Below are 19,851 nucleotides of genomic sequence, written 5' to 3'. Positions count from 1 at the left end.
CGACTCCATTTCATCATCGTTCCATCAACCTACGCTACCTACGTACCTATGAAATAGAGCCAACTAAGAGAATATTTCAGCAAAATATTTCCACCGGAGTATCGAAGCGTATGTACGAGATTTTCACGCTTCAGTGTGTTCCTCGGATTGGTGCAGCTAAAAGTTCAGTTAAAAGGAACAGACCGATTGAAAGAGAGGTTAAAGTCGGATAGTGACGCTTACTGTTCTCCTTCCTTCCTTCCTTCCTTTCTTCCTTCCCCCAATAAATGGCTAGGAACGCCCGATACTATCTCATCGAGGAAGAATCGATGACGAATCGGTCGGAAATCTACGGTGAGGATGTGTCACCCGATAATCATAGGATGCGCTCCGCGAAGCTCGGCGGGAACGATTTAGCTTCGAGTTCGTAGTAGAGCCGGCCCTGGCAGCTGACCGTCGCCGAGACCGAGATATTGAATGGCTTGATAAACGGTGTAAAACAGCGGCCGATATATCGCGCACGATAAACTTGGCGCGATTCAAGGTTCAGGTTCGCGCAACTTCCGCTCGCACAACAGCCGCACTTTCCTGCACCTCCGTGCTCACTCGGAGTGAAACAGAGGTACGTTCGAGCGGCCGGTGGGACAAAGACGGGTGGACCGAGCGTGGGGGAGTGCAGTCGCATCGCAATGACGAACCTGCACATCGCGGTCGAAACGGGGCGATAGGCGCGAGTGATCCATCGATCATGGGCGAGTCTCAAGGGTAAAGAGATTGGGTGCCAGTTTGACGGGTTCGTTATCCGTGCGTTTATCGGTAGGCTCGTCGGTAGGAAGAGGCCGTCCCCCCGTGAAAAGTGAAAACTGCGGTCGAATGTCGTTCGAGTTGGCGGGTGGAACTGCAGAGAGGCGCGTGTCCGACGCGCGGCGAGCTTCAGGCCGATCGCGTCGTTGCGCGTGGAACGCAGCGGAGTGATCCGCGCGCGAGTATCGTTATTTCCTGTCCTCTCCACGGCGAGTGGTCGAGAGGACAATGTGAGCCTAGGTGTCGTCGCGTGCCTGAGACAATCGGCCGTTCGTTGGACCTGGAGGGTACCATAACCAACCGTGTCGATGCCGCGACGTCGCCGGGCGTCGTTATTTTCCCCTCATTGTCCTTCCGTCGCGACTGAGATCGCAATCTAGAGTGAGACAGAGCGAGACTGGGAGAGCCGCAAAGTGCTAAGTTGGACTGACCTAACCCAAATCCGTGTGCCCGACGTGAGTAATCCCCCGGGTCCTTATCGGTTTTATGGACTTTATCGATGGTGCGCGGAAATAGCTCGGCCGTAAGCCCACCCGTGACCGTTCTCGTGAACTGTGAGATCATTGTACAAACATTATGACGGACGCTCGCCCTCATCGCGATACGAAGGATCCACCCTTCCTTCTCTCCCGCGTATTTGTGGTGCCGCGTGACGGCGAAGGACTCACGGAGGACCATGCACGTGCGTGAACGCGCCAGGTCGAAGGGCATCGATGCGTAAAGGTGTGCACGAGGTGGCTCAGCTGTGATTTCGCTTGCACTGTCGACAATACCAAGCAGCCATGAAGAAGCAGTTCTTCCGTGTCAAGCAGCTCGCCGATCAGACCTTCTCCAGGTGACCGGTCGTTCCTGCCGTCTTATGATTATCTTTTCTAACATGTAATCTGGTGTTAGTTTCCTCGGGTATCAATTTCCTGAGGTATATTCTTGTTCTCTCTTCAATCGTACACTTGGCAATCTTTTCATTTAATACGGTTCAATATTTATATATCAATTACGCGATAGCTAGATTAGGAGAGATAAAGTATGGGCTGCAAAAGATAAGATCTTGCTGCAATTAGATAAGGGGCATTTGAGGAAAACATTTATTTTTTGCTTGCGGACAGAGCGGGCAAAACGGAGATGCTGACGGACGATCTGCAAGCTGCCGATAAACATGTCGAACAAATCAGAGCAGCTCTCACTGGTCTCAGTAAGAGACTTGGGAATCCACCGAATCAAACAGCTACGCAAGAGGCTTTTAAGGAGAAACGTTTGGTAAATATTATTTGTATCGTATTGATCATAATGTCAAAAATTGGGAGATATATACAAGTGGAAAATTTGCTTTTGGAGAAAAGCATCTCTCAATCAAGGCGCATGTATCGAGTGGTTATTATATGTTAAATTCTTACTCTTTAGAAAAAATGCCACGAGTACATACTTGGGCAAACCATGCTGGAGAATGCTGGTGAGGATGGCCTCATGAGTTTCGCATTGCTAGAGTGTGGCAGAGCACAAATGTCATTGGCTAACGAAACTGTGGAACACGAAGCGAAAGTCGAACAATATGTAGCCACTCCGCTGCAGCATATTTTAGAAACCGATGTACCAAATATATTGAAGCATAAGAGAAATTTAGCGCGTCTTACATTAGACATGGACAGTGCCAGAACGAGATATCTTCAAGCGAGTAAACATAGCGCTGGTAATGCTCGAAATTTGCTTCTTTAAGTACTCTAAGGGACATTGAAAATGCTCCACCCAGAAGGATGTATCGGATTGGGCTGAAACTTGGTAAACAGGGAGACAGAACGCGTTCAAGTGATCCCAGTTCACTGGCGAAACAACCGTGAATTCATACCAGGATGACCCAGATGCACTATTAAGGAGGAATGCGTTCTGTGGGCCCATTCAAATAAGTTCTGGGTGGAGCATTTCTACCATACAAATCTAATCGACGATTGACCCAACGGAATTGACCGATCGCATTTCAGCTAATTGGTCAATTCTGTTGAGTCGATCGTCGACTCAACAGATTCAAACCACGATGGTGGAAACAGGCATTAGTGTACATTCACACAGATCCTCTGGAATCATTCCGCTAACGCACCTCACTACCGTACACAGGTACAGGCGCAGCAAAATTGGATAACCTGAGGGAGGAATTGGAAGAGGCTGAATCAAAAGTCGAACAGTGCAGAGATCAGTTGGCCGCAGAGATGTTTCAGCTGATGTCGCGCGAAACGGAACTAGCACAGACGATCATCCAGTATGTGAAACTTCAGCGTGCTTACCACGAAAGTGCACTGCACTGTCTCGAGGACCTCATACCTGGATTAGAGAGCTACATTAGTGAGTTTTATTTCAAGTACACGTGCACGAAAATCCGAAAAGTGCTCGTCATTGATGTCAATCAACGATTGGCGAGCTGTGATTCACGAGTGAGACGTGCGGGACGATTAAACAGCGATCGGTTGCAGATGATAACGAAATGAAGCCGGTGTACGGATATCCTCTCGAGGAACACCTCAGGGTAACCAATAGGAAAATCGCACTGCCCATACAGCTGTGCGTGTCCGTGCTGTTGCGTTTGGGCATGGAGGAGGAGGGCCTTTTTCGAATAGCCGGCGCCGCGTCGAAGTCGCGACGGATCAAATTAAGCTTAGACGCCTGCTGCCTCACGCTGCCGAGGGCGTTGGAATACAAAGATCCGCACGTGATCGCCGGCGCGTTGAAATCCTACCTGCGAGAATTACCGGAGCCTCTTTTGACATACAAGTGAGTGGTAGGCGGATTATCCGCGAGATCAATAATTGCTATCGTGATGATACTGTACCGCCGTATACGATGTGTCTGCATGTAACCATATGTCACTGTACCGCATGTGATTGCGATTATGTAGATTGTATCCCGAGTGGATGGCTGCTGCGAAGATCGCGCACAGCGACGCGAGGTTGCGTGCTCTCTGGGAAGTGTTGCATAAGTTGCCACCGGCGAATTTGGAGAATCTGCGGTTCCTAATTAAATTTCTGGCTGTGCTCACGAAGAATCAAGATGTAAATAAGATGTCGCCGCAGAATATCGCTATCGTCATCGCGCCGAACCTGATTTGGAGCCCGCAAGAGGATGCGAATACGATAGTGTACGCAATTCTGTAACATGCGTGTAACATCNCGGTTTCTTGGGGGGGGGGGGAAGATCCATCGACACATTCCCACCTTAGTGGGAGATTATGTTACTAAACTTCGATGTTTGCGTCACCTTCTAGTGCTACATTGCCTGCGTTCCCTACTTCTAAACGTTCAAGTTTCAAGACTACATATTGCTCGTGGAAAATTCTCCATTGTTGTCGCATGTAAAACATGAGAAAGTCGGGGAAACTGAAAATTAATTTCTCGTGGCGACCCCGGCGACCTATTCTGCTCCGTTTAATGATGCGTACTTACACTTCCTTCGCATTTTATTGCAGGATGAACATGAGTACAGCGAACAACTCTAGTCTTATAGTAGACCAATTAATTACGTACGCGGACTGGTTCTTCCCGGGCGAGATGGATTTCGACCGCGACCTGGAAATGGGCATCGTGAGCGACTCGGAGAATCAGACTGTCGGTATGCGCCGTTGCGTGTCCAATACTAGTCTCAGCGATCACGGCGAGAGCCCGCCGCAGGGCAGCCCGAAGCCGGCGGCGCGTCGGAAGAACAAGCCAGCGCCGACGCCGCCGAGCGGCAATACTCCGGACAAGCACGAGAGGAAGTGCGACGACAGGCAGCCGCCACCGACGCCGGACAAGCCGCCGAGAGCGTTGGCGTTGGCCACGTTGACTCGACCGACGCACAAGCCTCACAAGTACGAGCTGAACGCCGAATCGACGAATCGAGGCCACGACGACACGGCCGACCGGCACGAGAAGCACGCCGAGACGGACGCGAAGCAGCAGCCGGTCGTGGAATCGACGGCCGATCTTCATCCTGCGGACAATCCCGAGCGATCGCAGGAGACCAGTACTCACCAAAGCGAAGTGTTCAATTTAAGCGACGTAGAGAAGAATATCCCGGAATTACAGAGATGCGAGGCGAAAGTGAGCGCACCGAGCGCAAAGGAGAAGCCGAACGCGGTCACCACGTCCTCCGACAATGTCGTCAAGTCGGTCGTGGAAGTGGAGCATAACGAAAGTACGGCGCAAAAGCCAAAACCAGTGCCTACGGAGAAGCCATCCACGTTGGAGAGGAGAAGACCGGTAGCAGCGCCTAGAAGTATAACGAATATCACGCAAACAACAGGTAACATGTTTTTCCTTTTGTTCCTTCTCTGATATCGTCCCGTGTGATTATCTTCGTTCAGTTTTAGCGGTTTTAGTGCTGGACAGAAAGATCGCAACACTTCCTTTCGATAAGTTGTGTCCATTAGGAAAATATGTTCCTTTTGGTTATTCCAGATAGAAAATCGATTTTCCTATCGGACACGAGATGCGAAAAAGTGTCGCAACCGTGTCCCATCCGTGCAATATTTGTGTTTGGCTGATGTCTGACCGAATTTGTGTCTCATTGCAGAAGACGGAGTCGAGTTACGCAAAAAGTCAGACAATAGCGTTGCGAATGTACAGTCATCGGGCGACAGGAGCAGCAAACCCGCGATCCCTGAGCGGCCGGCTTGTTTGATGCGTCCGTCGAGTCTCATCAGACAACATCCACGTCACAGTAACGAAAACCTAGAAACCGATCCAGGGGTGAGTAAAGACTCGCCGACGCGGCGAGAACGTGTTGTTGACTGATAACCATTTATGATATAAGCATATAGTTGCTACAAGTGTGGACGACAAATAAAACTACCTGGATATTGCATTTTGAGTAAAGTTACGTAAGCTATACATATCACGAGAACTAAGAAGAGGGGAACCAACCGCACACACACACACACAGTGTCCGATGAATGAAAGCTTCCTCACGCGCGTTACGCTTGTCGCTATCCGCGTAGTACTCTCCGTTACACACAAATTTCGCTCACCGTTCCAATCCATCGATAACTAATTGCTCTTCTCTCGTTGAACCGTCCGCAGCCTCTAACGCTGGAACGGGCGCACGTATACTCCGTGGAGAAACAGCAGGTCAGTATAATACAAGTGCGTGGGAACAACAGCAATGCGTTGTCCACACCGGGCGAGAGCACTGGCAACACGGCAACTTCGAACTTGCAGAGAAGCCCAAGCGTGGGTAGCCGGCCGTCCTCGATATCTCTGTACGGCTCCGAACGCCGCGAGGAGAGAGCCGCGAGGCCGGCGGAGCAGTCGTGTCAAGCGCCGTGCGCCGAGCAAGCGAAAGCTCACGCGCGCACTAGATCGGAAGGCAACATTATCGACGTCCAGACACAGACCGACGCGAGGGTCGTCGTCAGGTCGCCGCAGCAGAACGTGCCGGCATCGCCGAGATTCCACCAGCGACCGCCGCGGCCGCAGCCACCGCCGCCGCCGCCGCCCAACGTACGGCCTAAGTCGGAGCAGGAGAGCACCAATCTCTAGAAGGGTCTCCCCTCGAAGAGAAGCGATTATTCTCGAGAATGACGCCGCGTCTCTTTCATGCGCGCGACAATATGTCACTGTATATGTAGAAACTCTTCTATCCCCGCGGATAAGAATCCGCCGGCGGTTAACAATGAAAGTCCTCGTCCACAGTTGAAGAGTGTCGCGTCTTCGCGAGTCCGAAGGACCGAACTTTATATATCACTACGGGAACAGAGCGAGATATCCGCTCGGTGATTCCGCGTACGGCGTTTCACATCGAGTATGTAAGTTCGTAGGTTTGATAACAACACACACATGGACACACACATTCGGACAAAGTTACTCTATTTTTCCCGTGATCTCCCTATTTATACGACTTCTTATTGTATTCCGATGATAATCCTTAGAAGAGAGAGAGAGAGAGCGTTTCCCGACGAAACGCCATGTGTACGGAGGCAGAGACGGGAGGAGGTCATTCGAATATGCATTTCGGACGTTAAAAAAAAGCGCATCCGGCAGCTCCCAGCGCGCCGTATATTACTTTCCGAATCCCTTTGGACACATACGTTACCTAATTTCTCGGTAATCGATGACGACGACGACGATGATGATATTTTTGCAGCTTACCAACTTTTTATACTTGTAGCAAGTAAGGAGAGAGACAGAAGCTTTGAGTGTCGTTTTTAAGAGTGAGAATATCAGTTCACACATCAGATCACCACCACGTGAGCGTTGAAGCGCACAAAGCTAGCTCGGTGTGCTCAATATACGTTAAAAGGTAATTAACAGAATCGACTTTAGCCCGCGAAAGTTATCAGCATCAGCGCTTACGACGAGTACTTTTGATTGACACACGTCCATTCGAGGAGGGGGGAAGGGGGAAAAAGAGCTAACGTAAAAACAGGGAGGAGTGGTGCGATCAGTGCGTCGGAATTGATTCAACGGGTGATATTTTATTAGCGAGAATTAATCGAAATGTTTGTTAATCGTTATGAGTCGCCGGATCTACGCTCGAAGGAGGACGTGTCCGTGCGTTATTATTATATCTGACTGATGCAATGCGCGACTTTCGAATTATTATCAACACCTGAGAATGAAAAGGACTTGTTTTTTCAATATATGTTGAAAGAAATGAAATCACAGTTTTATACATGTTCGTTCAGATCCCGAAGTGTCTCCATAACAATGAACTCTTGATTGGACGATCGCGCCGAATGGTTGAGTTTGTACACGCGTCTTGACACGAGAGAAAAAATAATTGTCGATCACGTTGCATCGATACGAAACGTTAAGTTTGATCAGTTCAATATATAAAATTCGAGAAGTTAAAATTGATTGATTTCTCAAAGCTTTGTGTATAGGTAAATTTTTAATCCTCAACTAACATGTCTTAAACAGACGGTGATGTATTCGATTCCATGGTGGAGTCAACTCTAATAACGACCTTGCATTTCATTATAACAAGTTGATGACGTATTGTCCAGCCTATTTTCTTTTTTCTTCCTTAATCATAGCTTTCGTTACTTATAAATAAAAACGTCTAAAGAATCCTAACGTCAGAGAAGACAGTCAATAGCTAACAATATTTTTTTTGTATTTTATAAAATTCCTTACAGAGATTCTATGTACAGGAACACCTAGATTTGACACCACCATAGTAATTGAGGGTCAACCCTCTCTAAATATGTAGCAAAATTCTTTTTTTTTTTCTTGCAATGGGCTAAGAAACTCTTCGAATGGTTTTTTTTTTTAGATTTTCGACAATTTTATAAATTATTTAAGTATAAGTTGTGCCTTGTAAAGTAACAACCGAAAGATCTCGAGTTTGTTGTACTTCGTTCCATTGAGAATGCTAGATTTATAAAATTCGAGAAGTTAAAATTTATTATTTACGTGCTGTTACAAACATGTATTTTGATATTAAAATTGAGATTTAAAAATATCAAGGATCACGCATTATCTGCTTTTGTTAAAAAAAAAAAAAAATCGTTAAAAATCTCACATGTGCAATGTAAATTTTAGTAATTAGCGGACACTCTTCATTTCGAATATCCTCGTAAAGATATATAATGTTAACTGTAAAAAATACAGTATTATTGAATATTCATTTAATTATTGATTCAAAAACATAGAGGTATATTATATGAACGATTATATTTTACGAAATTACGAAGGAAAACTGATTGGTATAACGTGGAGTTCTAAATTGTATAATTATAAGCCCAGATTTTTACTTATTATTTTGCGGATTTTACTATTATTATGAGTAAATAACACAAACCTTGCATTCTCCACAGATTCCCGTGCGCTTAATATATCTCTAAGTTCACACAATCGGTTGCCGTTTTCCAACGATAATTAGGCAGCGGAAGAATGATGAGAAATCTAGCCAATGACAAATCACGCATTTATCTAAGGTGTGCTTAGGCTGTGAATGTAATGGACTACTAGAGGATTTATTTGTATATAAATAAAGATTTACTCTCTATCGGAATTCCTGTAGGTGAACTGGAACTGAGGTATATTTGTTATCGTTGTCGTGTCACCACCGGGGCGGAGAAACTTATTAATCCATCGAAAATTTATTAATATATTCAAACAGAGTAACAATCGTTATCATATTGTGTGCATGTGTAACACAAGAACTACGGTAGATAGCGTTAGCAGAAGAGATCCTTAGTCGCGTCAATGGCGATATCTTTGGGTGTCATACCATCTCCATTTTTTTTCGATGTATCGGCCCCGATCGAAAGTAAGTACCTCACTGCTTCCACATGACCGCAGCATGCCGCGTAGTGAAGGGGCGTTTGCTCCTCGAGATCGAGGGAATTTAGGTCCGCGCCTTGCTCGACCAGAAACTTTAAGATTCCAACGTGGCCTCGATCCGCGGCCCAGTGTATGGGTAACAAACCGACTTCGTCCTTCCACTCCGCGAGTCCGGGTTCCTTGCTCACCATTTCCCGCACCCTCGCCTCATTGCCCTCCTTCAACCAGTCCAAGAACGTCTTCTCCGTGTCCTTCAACGCCGCATCTGTGTTGGGTAACTTGCTGACGGAGGTCCATCCGCGGGACTCGTCGAACTTCGCCTCCTCTTCCCACGATGGATTCAGCCTCGCGATGATGTCGATGTAATTCGCCATTGCAATCTTCTGGCTCATGTCCTCGAGTTTCTTCCACGCCTCGTACTTGCGCACGGCCTGCATCTGGTACCAATTGGGCCTCGAGATGTCGCAAGGGCCGACGGTGGCTTGCTTGTATAAACCATACAATGTGAGCAATTTATCCGCATCTAAATCCCATACTAGTGATTGCATATACTTGCTAGCTCTGTTGAATCTGTCCTCCAAATCCGTCACGTTTGATTCGCACTCAGCCATGGTTGTGGTCTCAACTCACCTTTGTCTTCTCTCTCTCTCTCTCTCTCTCTATCTATCTCTTTCTTTCTTTCAGTTACGTGTATCAAATTTTTCGTTATTCAGATCCTCCCCGCCATATTTAATCATCACGGACAAATTCTGTCCATCCAGGGTGTGTTCGTGTTGCAACACGGAATCCACGTGTTGCTTTTTCAAGAACGTGATATACCCGTAACCTTGACTGAAACCTGTTTGCTTATCGAACACTACAGTGGCATTTTGCACGTAGCCGAACTGGGAGAAGTACAATGCTAGCTGCTGACGACCTATCGTCCAGGGAATGTTGTTAATTTGAAGCATGTACTTCACAAGATTACCGGCCATAACTTGTGCTCGACTTTATTATCCCCACGTGGTAGACTCGCTCGGCCTTTACGTCCCTATCGTCGTCGAATATCCAGTAAGTGTATCGTGTGAGCCTGCATCAACTCGTCCACACTGACGTTGGAATTCGCGCCGAGATCGTCCAACGGTACGTGTGTGCACGTGAGACCCCACTTATTCAAGAAATGCTCGATCGACCAATCGGCACTGCGTTCTTGGTACGTGCAGAGGAACCTCGCGTGCGGATTCTTCTCCAACAGGAACGCTACGATGACCACTATATCCTCGAACACAGTAGGCTCATAGAAGCAGTCCGAACCGATGATCAGGTCCAATGGCCCGAGTGTGAACAGGCTGTTTAGGAACAAGCCCCAGGTGATACCAATAATCCTTACTTGGTTTTGAACCCCGTTCAACTCGGTGCACCTCCTGATGTGCTGCAGGGCTCTGGTGTTGTTCGCGGAATCACTCAGGGTTACACTGGCGCCGCACTTGCTGGCAAGAATGCCGGGTAATGAAGTGCCAGCTCCGAGCTCCAACACGTGCTTCCCAACCAGGTCGTCTCTATGCTCCCAGAGAAACAGGGCGAGCACCGGTGCACAGGGCCAGATGTAGAAGCTGTAACTAGCTTCCAGCAACTGCAAAGCGATAAGTACGTTTGTTAGAGACAATTCACCGTTGGACTTTTGTTCTTAACGTCAGAAATATCGGGATCACCAATTGGTCCGGGCTTGCGATTCTCCGCGACCCTGAATTACGTAACACAAACCGTCCCAACCGTGATCTCGCGACGATTAAAAAATTCCGCGGCATCGGGAGGTACAAACCGTACGGGAACGGTGAAAGTAATCGATGAGATGTTAAAATTTGGCAATTTTTATCTTCGTGAAATCTCTCCTCGCGTCATATCATCATGTATGTACACACGACGTTACCGCTTTGGCGAGAATGCGATAACACCCTCTGCTCTGCCTGGACGTTTTCCGCCGGAAGTACGTGTTCTATTTCGAACGTTCCGCTCGATTTTTCACAGAGAAAACCTCGAAGAGAAACAGTCGAAGGTATCGTCGACGCGGCCAACCAGCCATGTTGTTGACTCACGCGAGAGAGCGACCTAACCGAAAAGTGCGCGTAACACCAGTAGCTCGCGTTCGTTCCCGAGGAATCCGGCCGGCCATCTCGTCGGAGTCTCGCGCGCGCGATTTCCGCTTCACGAGAGTCCCGTCGCGCCGCTCACCTCGGGTATGCGAATCTCCAGACTCTCCTCGCTCTGCGTGCCGTCCTGCGCAGTCCTGCGCGACGTGAAAACGAACGTCTTCACTTTCTCGGACGAAAGTCCATCGGAAGCTGAAACTCCGTCGGAAGCATCATCGGACATTAGGCCGTCGTGCGTGGTCGTGGGCGGGCTCGTCGTGTCGTGCGAAATACTCTCGTCTAAAGCCGGCATCACTAACGCGCTCTGCGCCCGCAGTAAACGTACTTCATCGTGACCATTTATTTACACCGCTCTTTACGCGCCGTTCGGGTCATTGGGATGCGTCTCCGCGCGCTTTATACGCGTCCAACCGTGATAATATGGACACTGAATTGTCGAGGGTAGTCCCCGGGTCTCCCGATCAGCCCGGCAGGTGGAGCTCCCTTCGTTCGCTGTATTATCTTTTGCACCTGCTGTCTGTCTTCTCTCTTCCTCTTCTATTCTTTGTCACAGGTTGAATTTAGTACTCTTTCTCTCATGGTGCTTTCCACTTAGTGACACAAGTCGACACAAGCATCATTTTATCTGTTCCGTGTTTAATAAACAAAGATAGGATGATGTTTGTTACCAAATGGGAAATACCCAATGAAGTTCAAATTATGCTCTCATTTATTATTATTTTTTATTGAAAATATATAGTTATATGTTGCTCTTCTTCCTCTAAAAAGGAAATGCTATTCCTAAAATAGAGAACATATAAAAAAAAAAATACAGGAAATTTTATATATGTATATATTATCTTTTGTCTCTCTCTCGCTCTTTTTCTCTCTCTGTAGGTTATAAAATAGTATTTTAAGGAGGAGGTTTATTAGTAGTCAGTATATAGCATTCCCTTTGCCACTGTATCAGCCACATCTTTGTTCAGCAACTTTTCAACAATGGCTAGGCCAAAAGCAAAGGCTGTTGCTGGTCCTCTGCTTGTTATTAAATTACCTATAAGAATACCGAATATTGACATATCAGTTCCAATGTGATCTTCAGATAAACTTGATAGCAAATATATGGTAATGTAAGGTAAACCAATTATTACCATCTGTCACTACTTTATCCTCCAAATAATTGTATTCCTTGGCTAGTTCATCTTTCATTGATGGATAAGAAGTGATTTGCTTTCCTTTACCAATCCCATGAGCTTTCAAAGCTATAGGAGCTGCGCAAATAGCTGCTATCACTCTGTCTTCTTTCTCTTGTTCCTTTAGTAGATCTCCTATTGCTGCAGACTAAGAAAACAATAAGTTTTCTACCTGTATGTATGTATGTATGTCAATTATATAATACAATAATAAACTTACCGATGCGAATGCCTTTGATCCACCTAAGCCACCTGGTAGTATCACTACATCATATTTTTTACTCTTACTGGCGTCTACGAGCTTAGCATCCGCACAAATCTTAACGTCACGACTGCATTTCACACAATTAGCATCTGACAGACTAGCCACTGTAACAGCAACCTGTCCAACAAGTGAATGTGACTTTACATTCACTGCATAACTAGGTAATATATGTACTTAGATGCGTTAATGTTGTTGTACATGTAGAGATCGTAATCAAGATTTCGACAAATTTCGCAATGTCATGAAGAATTTTTTTGACAGACTATTAGAAACTTACTCCGGCACGTCTTAAAATGTCAGTGGTTATCACTGCTTCCATTTCCTCCGATCCGTCGGTGATCACCAAAAGTGCGCTTTTCTTTGCCATGTTTGTGCAGATGTTCTTACGTGCTATGCCGTAGGCGAAACGCGAAAATTTAGGAAGGACAGCGCACAACATCAGCCATAAAGATAAGGTATGTTCGATCAATGAGTCGATATTCTCCCTTTCTCTCTCTCTCTCTCTCTCTCTTTTAATATTGGTTCCAGACATGAGTCGATATTCGATTCTGTTTTCGACAAAGGATCGATTATCTTTTCGATGTTCCTAAATTCGATCGCCGTCTGCGTCAATAATTTTACTAGGATTTTTATTTTTCAACAGTTAAATTTGAGAGGGACTGTTTTTTCCGTTAAAAAATAGAAGCAAGGTCTATCCGATCCGCTGTTCAGTCGTGATATTGAAGAATAAAAAGCTTTCCTGCTTCTTCCGTTAGACCCGGTATTTCGTATTAGTCTCGAAGTCTCCGCTACGAGCCGCCACCATCCTGAATGATGAATGGAAAGCCGAACGACAGGTCAGAGGCACTTTTTTTACTTTCAAATTTTTCACACTCCGACATCAAAGTATATATCTTATTATTTTCACACAGTACAACTACTCTCTTCTCATTCTCCCTTCCTCCATCAACGAGACAATCTCCGTACATCATCGAGATACATAGACGTTATTACCGACGATTTCCTAGATATCGCCGAGTTACAAAAGGAACTAAAAAAAAGGCCATCGGTCATTTTCAGGACCGCTTGTGACGTCTCCGTCCGTCATAAAAAAAACCAGCGCTTTTTTTTCCAATCGATCCTCGGGCAGGTCGATTTTTTCCTTCCCATCGCAGCCCATCCCCGCGTACGTCTCGCGGAGGGTGCAGAAACGGAAGTGGTGCCGAAATTGCGCATGAACTCAGCCGACGTTACTTCCCGAGTATGCCCGGCCGCGTCGCTACCGCTGCGTTGCATTATGGCCGCTGCGTTTGGGTGTTGTGGAAACTGATCCCGTAGCGAGAGAGGCACCGAGGTCGGATGAGTCGTCGTCGCTGCCGCTGCACCTCTGCGAGCGAGTGACCGCTGCGACGAGCCCGCACGAGCATCACACGGTGGCGACGGTGCGTCGCCGGGTTACGTTGACCCGTCGTGATCCCCACACGCAGCGTGGGAGCAGCGAACGTGCGAGAGCGCCGATCATCATCTCCGCCGAGGCACGATGACGCGTGCACGTCGCTGAGGGAAGCTGCCGATCGGACCGCGGAGACAACGGGTGAGTCGGCCTGGTGCCCTCGTAGAGCATGCGTCTACGCATTCCGCGTCGATCGTTCCCGCGGGACGCGAGCTTCGCGCCGAGACGCCGTGTTTGTACAGCGTGACGCGATTATCGCGTCGAGTCGATCCGCTCGATCTCGATCGCGCGGAGATATCGTGCGCCCGCGTGTCTGTGTGTGTGTGCGTGTCTCTACGTGTCCGCGCGCACCCGTGTGCGTGCGTGTGTGCTCCACGACCTTGCACGACGGATCGCGCTTTTCCTCGCGTTTCCTTGGCACCGACCTCGAATTCGCGGTTTCGCTCGTCGTCGTCACTCGCTGCCGCTCATCGAGCGCGCGCGCGATTCGCGGGCTCCTTTCCGGCGTCTTTTCGGTCGTTGCGTCGCGCGAGGGACGAGGTGGCCGAGAGCTTGTTCGCGCTTGTTAATTAGCCTGTTTATACTGCTTTCACCGTGACTTAAGACCACTTAAAAAGAGAAAGAGAGAGGATGAGCGAAGGATATGGATGAGAGAGAGAGAGAGAGAGACAGAGAGAGAAAGAGCAAGAGATGGGTGAGAGGGAGAAAGAGAGAGAGAGAGAAAGGGAGAATGAGAGAAACAATGAGACAGAGGAATAAATATTACTTGCTGCATCGTACAGTGATACATTGTACAGTACAATACGCAGAATATATATATACATACATATATATATATATATATATATATATATATGTGTATATACATGTGTATAGTGGAAGTCCTACATTGTAACTTTGCCTGATTTCTCGAATCGCTCCCAGAGCGTGCGATGCAAAATCGTAAGTGTTTTTTTGTTTGCTCACTTTGTTTCGATTTGCAAGTACCAGTGGGCTCAGGTTCGCCCAAGTCAGAGAATACTTTGTGTTCTCGCCTTTAAAGTTCACTTTGTCGACTCTCAGGCGACTTGGCATTTGTTTTCTTATTTTTTTTTAACGCTACGAGAGAGAGTTCAAGCTTGCAGATCCACAATATGCATATTATAGGAACACATACACACACACGCACACTACAGTGCGTTGTGCTTCCTCTCTTGATCTAGTCATTGCGTATCGATGATGTACAAGTTAAGTACTGTTAAAGATTCGTCGAGTTTCGCCAAAGATTCCGCAATTAATTGCAGAGACGGTCTCGCGCTCGTTGCTCGCAATCGATTTTGGCATTGCGAGATGAAAACACCTATATTATACCTTTCTCTCATTCGTTCGCGCCGAACAAGGGTAGTCCTTAGCGACATCGTGTTGAGCATGTTAAGCAGTGTATGTTCTATTTTCTTGTCAAATCGTCCTCAAGTCAATCTTCTCACTCGTATTGATGGCATAACTATTCAGGGGGTGTGGATGATAGGAATTTACTGAAAGTCGAAGATCAAAGGCATTCAAAACGCTGGAGAAAGACGGCGGAGCTTCGGAGGAGGGGGAGATGTCAGCTGGCACCCAGGGCGAGATTCGGGTTGGCCCTTCCCATCAGGTTTGACATGCACATCTTGAAAAAACCTTTTTGCTACTTAGCGGTATCGCGCACAGTGCGCCTATCTCGAGGCTTGTCCAATTAGCGTAGTCATTTGTCGCCGTATTTATTTTAACGTGTGCTGAGGGTCGCGCGCGCGTGCGTGTGGATCGCGCAGCAAAAATCGCGAGTCATCTCGCATCTCGTTTGCATTAATTCCAATTATCGTTACGTAATATAATGGTCAACGATTGAACGGTTGAGTCGCGCGCGATATCCATGAAAGAGATAGAGAGAGATCTCTTCCCGAGATACACGTGATAAAAAATTCTCTATTATTAGAAAGTATCCGCGCGATTGTCATGGAAATACCGTGTGGATTTAACGCTTAATCGAGCAATTAAGCCGCCAATTAAGTGAAACTGTTGATTCCGCACGGACGAGACTCGATATTGAATTATCGGGAAAGAGTCGCGCGATAGCCACACGACAATGATAATCCGCGCTTCTTATCATACGGAGCATGTATTTTTTTTCTATTCTCAAGCGGATCGCTCGCACACACATGTAAGAGTCAAACGGGAAAAAGTGATTATGCAAATTTTTCACACGCTCTTTACATTAAAAAAAAAAAGAGAGAAACGAGTAGAGCGAGAAAGTAAACAAGCGTAAAACGCGCGCGCCTGTACATGTGTATCCGTACAATTGTATGCGTGCGTGTGTGTATATGTGTGAATATATGGGTGGGTAGGTGCGCGCTTGTGCTTTACGTATGTGTGTGTGTTTTATTTTTTATGTATGTCATATATATGCGTCTTTCGAACAGCACGCACGCGCCTACAAAATGAGAACAAAGAACTTCGGAAAGCAACACAACGCCTTTCAGCGTATTTTACGGGACAATGAAACAATGAAGGAACGTTACGTAAATACGCGTGTAATCTAATCTCGGATGTATGAAGTGTGCGCATCGGTCTTGAAGTTGAAGTCTAAACAATAAAACCGATAACGTAACCGGCCGTCAGCAAACGTATTATCGTATCGTGTGCTCCGTGTGGAAACTTGCACTTCTCTCGTCGTCGAATTAGGGCCATGACATACAAATTGCATATGTAATCACTACATAGAAAAGAATTAACCTTAAACCCGGGAATAGNCCCCCCCCCCCCGTAAACGATCACACGAACACTTGTGATTATTCCGTTTCTTAAATTTTTTTTTATTTCTCCCCCTCTTTTTTCAAAAAGTGGCTAGTAAATCTATACTTATAACATCCCTAAATAATAATAAATAGAGTAATCGATAACATTCTATACTTTACGTTAATAATAGCGACTTTTAATTGTGGTTTAAATAATCCCAGGTGATTATTCCCGGGTTAAATCGATAATAGATATTCTCATATATAGGCAAGAATACTGTAATGTTCTTAGAAGATTTTTAATCTGTAGTTGAGTACAAGTAATACTTGCGTCAATACAAATTCAATCAAATTAAGATTAGAAATTGTCTAAGATTATAACTTTCCTGCTCATATATGAGAACGTCTATTTTTAACTTAAAACTAATTTTTTTTCCGTGTATATTGCTTTGGGTTTATGTATTCCAAATGACGATAAATTTAGCTTTGAGCAGACACAACTAGATTTCAACGGGTTAAAGTCTTAGTCACTTCTGCATAAAGTCAAATTTATCGTCGCTTCTAACGTCTTTTGGAATAAACCTAAAACAATCTAATGATTGGTTCTTCAGCTTAAGATTATGGTTATAATTACGGACACTTTATGCTGCGGCCCTTATTCGACGAGAGAGGACGTACTGGACGTACTCGAGCACTCAAATCTCCACGTGGCGATGTCTTCTCACTCGGGTGCGTTCATTCGTAGATTCATCAGCGCGCGTGATCGAGCGATAGGGATCGGGCGTTAAACGGTGACTCTCGACTAGGTGACTATCGCGAAGCGGCGACGCGCTTAACTTGTTACGGCTTTCGCGTAGGTATGTGTGCTAGATACAAGATCGCGATAGAATGCAAATTGGGAAGCCGTATCGGCGCGAAGATCGCCGTGCGAATCCACGATCTACCCTCGCTGGTAAATCCGATGGTTCAACTAACGCACTCACTATTGGAGAGCCTCGAATGTTTCAGGTGTATTGATGGTCTTGTCCACGTAAGATACGTGAGACGCACTCGTCGGGCTCTCTCGGCAATACTTGCTGCATCGTACACTGAAAATTTTCTTTTCGTAACTACTATCAAAATATACGATGTACACACATATACGATTTGCAATATAATTTTTTTTTCTTTTTTTTTTTAACTTTCGTCAGCTGAATGTATCATGGAAAGAGCAAACTTCATAGATACGTTTAAGTTAGCGAAATTAAATTATTTTTTTAGTTTCTTCCTGGTTTTTTGGGGGAAAAAATCGATATTTTTTTTCAGTGGAAAATGATATGAAAGATAATGGAATATTTAAATATTTAAGTGGGGTCCCAGCGCTGCCATCCTATCAGTTAAGACACCTTTTTTTTTTTTTTTTTTTGACAAATCGTTAAAAAATTGATTATCCTTTAAAATGAGTTACTATAATTATCCTTTTTTCCAAGCTGCCGTTAAATTTATAAAATATGGCTGTTCTATATATATTTTTGCCATCTCTCTTAATAGAACTGCTCTGAAAGCGTACTTGTGTTGTTCATGCCCATTGGCCGAAAGACCACATGATCTTGTTATGAACTTTCAAACCGTATCATGAAAAGAACTCGTTATACATGAAGATAAACCTGAGAAAATAAGAGTAACTGTTGCTTAAATGGCCTTAGTTACTCTTGGAATTTTACAAAAAAATATATGTTACTTTTGGTCACTGTTTTGNCTTTTTGTCCCCCCCCCCCCCCCTTTTTTTTTTTGCCAAGGAACGGTCACTATTTCATTCTTCTTTCCTCCGATGACTGGGTAGCAACGTTGAAATCCGTATATGAAAATATCTATACTTTTTCAAGATGTCTATAGGTATATAAAACAATATTCGTTGCTCGGTGGGTAAGGCGCTAAACTACAATACTGGAAGTCCGAGGTTCGATCCCCGGTAAGAGTCATTTCTTTCTCATCGTATTAAGGAACTAAATTTTTTGGTTGCAGTAACCAAACAGTTCGTTGAGCATATACATTAACCAAATTATTCAGTTAGGTTTACCTAAATCAAGTTACGACGCTTAAATTAATTTCTCAGTGCACGCGTCCTGTACGCGCGCCGGTCGATCGCGATCGTTCCGCCAAAACCGGCGAGATTACCTCGTTAATTACTCTGTTCTCGCGGGAGAAGAAATATCTTCCTTGGCAAGCGGCAGCATAGAGCAGCTATGCGTGAATCTACATGTACATACACATACTATGCTTAGGAGCGATGCATGAGGATAATAATTGTATAATTTATCTGGCGTGAGATTGCGCTTTCTTCATTTTGGAGTGGTATTCAGTCACGGTGAAGTAACTCGAGCGATCGATCGGTCGATCAGTAAGCAGATCAACTCGCCTCTGCACTATTTACATCTGTTGACAATACAACAATTATTCTCCATTGCTTACTTGAACCATCTGTGAGCACGAGCACTGATTTGGAATCGAGATTTTGCCACGCGTCGACCGATAATTCTCGAGTGGATCGGACAGAGATGGTCTATAGCTCTTCCTTTCAGGAATCAACTTTTCTTTTTCATCACAACTGAATGTGATAACTGTACAATTATAATTGAAAAAAAGAAATTTCCGATCGAATGGTACGTTTCGGCATGTTTGCTTGAAGGAGAACCGATTCCAGATCGGCCGAAGAGACCGTGGAAGGTAATTCGCTGGGTCCGAAACTCTGTATGCGTAGTAAAACGTAGTCGCCGAGGTAATGTCAATAAATAGCGCCGAACACCGCGCGGATCACTGAGGCTACGTGTTCGTTCCCGTGTTAGCCGTGTCTGTGACTAATCGATAGCTCATAAATCGTCCGTTCGTCGCTTTTATTTTCTCCTCTCCCGCTTGGTCGAGTTTCGCCGTCGTTTTGCCGAGAATAGAATAGCCTCCAATATCAATCTCGACAAACACGCGTCGCGAATTCGCCATTCTCGGCGAATAAGTAACGCCCGATAAATACATTGCGCAAGTTACATACACACGTAGATACGTAATTTCTATCTTTACCCCCCCCCCCCCCCCCC

General features: G+C 45.8%; 6 protein-coding genes across 15 annotated transcripts in view; 2 read left to right on the top strand and 4 right to left on the bottom strand.

The window, feature by feature from the left end:
• The first annotated feature begins 297 nt into the window (after positions 1-297).
• Positions 298-8,760, top strand: LOC106747875 (rho GTPase-activating protein 44-like). 3 transcript variants are annotated; one of them, XR_001374697.1, is made up of 10 exons: positions 298-1,618; positions 1,890-2,040; positions 2,185-2,470; positions 2,893-3,117; positions 3,246-3,543; positions 3,668-3,907; positions 4,235-5,049; positions 5,320-5,495; positions 5,826-7,044; positions 8,564-8,760. XR_001374697.1 is itself a non-coding variant. In XM_014625857.1 (10 exons), the coding sequence occupies exons 1-10, from the start codon at positions 1,566-1,568 to the stop codon at positions 6,282-6,284; spliced, it is 2,613 nt and encodes an 870-aa protein (XP_014481343.1). In that variant the 5' UTR covers positions 298-1,565; the 3' UTR covers positions 6,285-8,198. The 3 variants fall into 3 exon arrangements, 2 of the variants coding, with proteins under 2 accessions (XP_014481343.1, XP_014481342.1); XM_014625857.1 differs by lacking the exon at positions 8,564-8,760 and having other exon boundaries at positions 5,826-5,873; positions 5,964-8,198; XM_014625856.1 differs by lacking the exon at positions 8,564-8,760 and having other exon boundaries at positions 5,826-8,198.
• Positions 8,761-8,829: 69 nt separating this feature from the next.
• On the bottom strand, positions 8,830-9,669 carry LOC106747878 (acyl-CoA-binding domain-containing protein 6). Its single transcript, XM_014625860.1, has one exon. The coding sequence runs from the start codon at positions 9,641-9,643 to the stop codon at positions 8,927-8,929; it is 717 nt and encodes a 238-aa protein (XP_014481346.1). The 5' UTR covers positions 9,644-9,669; the 3' UTR covers positions 8,830-8,926.
• A 19-nt stretch (positions 9,670-9,688) lies between these two features.
• Positions 9,689-10,024, bottom strand: LOC106747880 (SRA stem-loop-interacting RNA-binding protein, mitochondrial-like). The gene has a single exon (XM_014625862.1). The coding sequence runs from the start codon at positions 10,004-10,006 to the stop codon at positions 9,713-9,715; it is 294 nt and encodes a 97-aa protein (XP_014481348.1). The 5' UTR covers positions 10,007-10,024; the 3' UTR covers positions 9,689-9,712.
• A 13-nt stretch (positions 10,025-10,037) lies between these two features.
• On the bottom strand, positions 10,038-11,607 carry LOC106747876 (methyltransferase-like protein 23). Its single transcript, XM_014625858.1, has 2 exons — positions 11,244-11,607; positions 10,038-10,644 (listed from the first exon to the last, which is right to left on the bottom strand). The coding sequence occupies exons 1-2, from the start codon at positions 11,451-11,453 to the stop codon at positions 10,063-10,065; spliced, it is 792 nt and encodes a 263-aa protein (XP_014481344.1). The 5' UTR covers positions 11,454-11,607; the 3' UTR covers positions 10,038-10,062.
• Positions 11,608-11,847: 240 nt separating this feature from the next.
• On the bottom strand, positions 11,848-13,087 carry LOC106747877 (protein deglycase DJ-1-like). Its single transcript, XM_014625859.1, has 4 exons — positions 12,876-13,087; positions 12,554-12,715; positions 12,292-12,481; positions 11,848-12,194 (listed from the first exon to the last, which is right to left on the bottom strand). Exons 1-4 carry the CDS (start codon positions 13,035-13,037, stop codon positions 12,070-12,072), a joined length of 639 nt encoding a protein of 212 aa, XP_014481345.1. The 5' UTR covers positions 13,038-13,087; the 3' UTR covers positions 11,848-12,069.
• A 96-nt stretch (positions 13,088-13,183) lies between these two features.
• Positions 13,184-19,851, top strand: part of LOC106747873 (arginine-glutamic acid dipeptide repeats protein) — a 16,922-nt gene continuing 10,254 nt past the window's right edge. For 4 of the 8 annotated variants that reach the window (XM_014625849.1, XM_014625854.1, XM_014625853.1 and 1 more), the window contains exons 1-2: positions 13,184-14,171; positions 15,522-15,660. In XM_014625849.1, the coding sequence (XP_014481335.1) occupies positions 15,613-15,660 (48 nt within the window). In that variant the 5' untranslated portion in view covers positions 13,184-14,171; positions 15,522-15,612. The remainder of the gene's footprint in view (positions 14,172-15,521; positions 15,661-19,851) is intronic. The other 4 variants (XM_014625851.1, XM_014625852.1, XM_014625848.1 and 1 more) reach the window with 3 other exon arrangements.

Source organism: Dinoponera quadriceps, unplaced genomic scaffold (assembly GCF_001313825.1).
Source record: "Dinoponera quadriceps isolate SergipeBrazil2010 unplaced genomic scaffold, ASM131382v1 scaffold2392, whole genome shotgun sequence".
NCBI lineage: Eukaryota > Metazoa > Arthropoda > Insecta > Hymenoptera > Formicidae > Dinoponera > Dinoponera quadriceps.
The sequence above is the reverse complement of the archived record's forward strand: the minus strand, read 5'-3'. Positions and strand labels throughout refer to the sequence as shown.

Excerpts from the sequence above, each read along its gene's own strand:
- LOC106747878 (XM_014625860.1), bottom strand. The coding sequence starts at position 9,643 with ATGGCTGAGTGCGAATCAAACGTGACGGATTTGGAGGACAGATTCAAC.
- LOC106747880 (XM_014625862.1), bottom strand. The coding sequence starts at position 10,006 with ATGGCCGGTAATCTTGTGAAGTACATGCTTCAAATTAACAACATTCCC.
- LOC106747876 (XM_014625858.1), bottom strand. The coding sequence starts at position 11,453 with ATGCCGGCTTTAGACGAGAGTATTTCGCACGACACGACGAGCCCGCCC. Across the intron at positions 10,645-11,243 it reads TGGAGATTCGCATACCCGAG|TTGCTGGAAGCTAGTTACAG; the intron begins GTGAGCGGCGCG and ends ATCGCTTTGCAG.
- LOC106747877 (XM_014625859.1), bottom strand. The coding sequence starts at position 13,037 with ATGTTGTGCGCTGTCCTTCCTAAATTTTCGCGTTTCGCCTACGGCATA. Across the intron at positions 12,716-12,875 it reads ACATTTTAAGACGTGCCGGA|GTTGCTGTTACAGTGGCTAG; the intron begins GTAAGTTTCTAA and ends CTTGTTGGACAG. Across the intron at positions 12,482-12,553 it reads GATCAAAGGCATTCGCATCG|TCTGCAGCAATAGGAGATCT; the intron begins GTAAGTTTATTA and ends TTGTTTTCTTAG.
- LOC106747875 (XM_014625856.1), top strand. The coding sequence starts at position 1,566 with ATGAAGAAGCAGTTCTTCCGTGTCAAGCAGCTCGCCGATCAGACCTTC. Across the intron at positions 2,471-2,892 it reads AGCGAGTAAACATAGCGCTG|GTACAGGCGCAGCAAAATTG; the intron begins GTAATGCTCGAA and ends TACCGTACACAG. Across the intron at positions 3,544-3,667 it reads GAGCCTCTTTTGACATACAA|ATTGTATCCCGAGTGGATGG; the intron begins GTGAGTGGTAGG and ends GCGATTATGTAG.